This window comes from Volvox carteri, assembly GCF_000143455.1.
Source record: "Volvox carteri f. nagariensis unplaced genomic scaffold VOLCAscaffold_1164, whole genome shotgun sequence".
Classification (NCBI taxonomy): domain Eukaryota; kingdom Viridiplantae; phylum Chlorophyta; class Chlorophyceae; order Chlamydomonadales; family Volvocaceae; genus Volvox; species Volvox carteri.
Window position 1 is genome coordinate 1 of NW_003308471.1, and position 2,578 is coordinate 2,578.

The following is a 2,578-nucleotide window of genomic DNA, read 5'->3' on the forward strand; positions in this document are numbered from 1 at the left end:
AGATCGCATATGCATGCACATCGAATGCAGCATATGCTTGCATACGCATCGCGCATATGCTTGCACATCGCATATGCTTGCAGATCGCATATGCTTGCAGATCGTATATGCTTGCAGATCACATATGATCGCACATCGCATGTGGAATATGCTTGCATATGAAGCATTTGTGCATATGAAACACACATGTGCATATGTGCATATGAAGCATATGTGCATATGTGCATATCTGAGCCATGTGGGCTGAATTGCACGCTGAATTGCACGCTAAATTGCGCGTTGCACGGCGCTGTCGCAAGCGCGTACGGCATAGCATAGCGCGTACGGCATAGCGTAGCATAGCATAGCGCGTACGGCATATCACAGCATAGCATAGATCGTATATGCTTGCAGATCGCACAGGCTTGCAGATCGCATATGCTTGCACATCGAATGCAGCATATGCTTGCAGATCGCATCTGGCATATGCTTGCAGATCGCATATGCTTGCAGATCGCATATGCTTGCAGATCGTATATGCTTGCAGATCACATATGATCGCACATCGCATGTGGCATATGCTTGCATATGAAGCACTTGTGCATATGAAACACATGTGCATATGTGCATATGAAGCATATGTGCATATGTGCATATGTGCATATGTGCATATGTGCATATGTGCATATGGTGCATATGTGCATATGTGCATATCTGAGCCATCTTGCCGGCCGTTGCACGGCGCTGTCGCAAGCGTGTACGGCATAGCATAGCGCGTACGGCATAGCGTAGCATAGCATAGCGCGTACGGCATATCACAGCATAGCATAGATCGTATATGCTTGCAGATCGCATAGGCTTGCATATCGCATATGCGTGCACATCGAATGTGGCATATGCTTGCAGATCGCATCTGGCATATGCTTGCAGATTGCATATGCTTGCAGATCGCATATGCTTGCAGATCGCATATGCTTGCACATCGAATGTGGCATATGCTTGCACATCGCATCTGGCATATGCTTGCATATCGCATATGCTTGCAGATGTATAACTTACATGTCGCATATGCTTGCATATCACGCATATGTGCATATGTGCATCTTCATATGCTTGCATATGAAGCATTTGTGCATATGAAACACATGTGCATATGTGCATACGAAGCATAGGACGCCGGACGGAGAGACGGACGCCGGATTGGCCTAAGGCCTCCGCTAGACTACTACGTAGTCGCTACGGCTACTAGAGCGCGCTGTTCGCGCGAGTGGGCCGTAGCTCCGTCGCTTAACGCTGAATTGCGTGGAGTAGTACGTCGTCCGCGCTATGATGTGTGCGGTGCTCGTAATGGCCGTCTGCTACTGCTACATGCAATACAGCAGAAGAAGTAAAGGCTACGAAGGCGGAAGAAAATTAAGCTTGCGGAGCCTAGCACGCAAAAAATTAGCCTGTCGGCCAGTGTGAAGCGCTAGCAGGCAGATTTCAGCCTGCAAAGTTTGGCCGGCGACAGTTGCAATCGGTTGACGGTTGAATTGAATTGCGTTCTATTGCGAGCACGTTATAATGCGGAACGTTCAACGCGCAAAGTCGAACGTATAAAATTAGAGATGCAAAGCTCAACACGCAAAGGTTAGCGTACAAAGTTGGTGCCGCAACACAACGCACGCAAACTGCGATGTCCAATGCGGAACAAATTTAAGATCACAAATGCAAGGTCGTAAATTTGCGCACGGCGCGTAAAGTTGAACACGCGGTGACAAGTCGACGTGCAAAGTTTGAGGTGCGCACGGAGGCTGCCACAGCACGCAGATTTGGGACCGCAGTTGGGACCGCAACACAACTCAACACATAAGGCCCAACACGCAAATTGCAATCTGTGCAAACTTAAAGGCGGAACAAATTGAAGGTCGCAACGCACGGTACATAAATTCGCAGCGCAAAGACGAGAACGCAGTCACGAGTCGATGCGCAAAGTTTGAGGTGTGCACAAAGGAAAGTCGAACACGCTCAGTGAAGAAACGTGAACGCTCGAGGGAAACGATGCTGCCCGAAGTGCGTACGACGGTATTAGTGCGTAAATTCGGGCACTGTGCGCAAAGTTGAACACGCAGTCACAAGTCGACGTGCAAAGATGGAGGTACGCAGATTTCAGGCTGCAAAGTCTGGCCGGTGGCAGTTGCAATCGGTTGACAGTTTAATTGAGTTGCATTATATTGCGAGCACGTTATAATGCGGAACGTTCTACGCACAAAGCCGAACGCGCAATTTTTTATGCGGAGGAATTGGATATGCAAAGATTAGCACGCGAAGTTCAACGCGCAAAGTTGGGTGCACAAGAAAATCCAACGCGCAAAGTTCAACGCGGAAAGGTTATTGCTGTATAAAGTTAGATATGTAAAGCTGAACACGCAAAGTGTAGCGTACAAAGGCGGGGCCGCAACACAACTAAAGACACAAGGCCCAGCACGCAAACTGCAATATTCAATGCGGAACAAATTTAAGACTTCAAATGTAAGGTCGTAAATTCGCGCACGGTGCGCAAAGTTGAGCACGCAGTCACAAGACGAGGTGCAAAGTTTGAGGTGCGCACAAAGGCTGG

At 48.4% G+C, this 2,578-nt stretch overlaps 1 protein-coding gene across 1 annotated transcript; it reads right to left on the reverse strand.

Annotated features, from left to right (window-relative positions):
* Nucleotides 1-375: 375 nt before the first annotated feature.
* Nucleotides 376-1,027, reverse strand: VOLCADRAFT_39614 (uncharacterized protein; the record flags this gene model as incomplete). The annotated part of the gene is made up of 2 exons (XM_002959885.1): nucleotides 376-560; nucleotides 760-1,027. Coding segments are annotated over 2 exons (453 nt in total), but the record flags the coding sequence as incomplete, so codon positions are not given.
* Nucleotides 1,028-2,578: the final 1,551 nt, after the last annotated feature.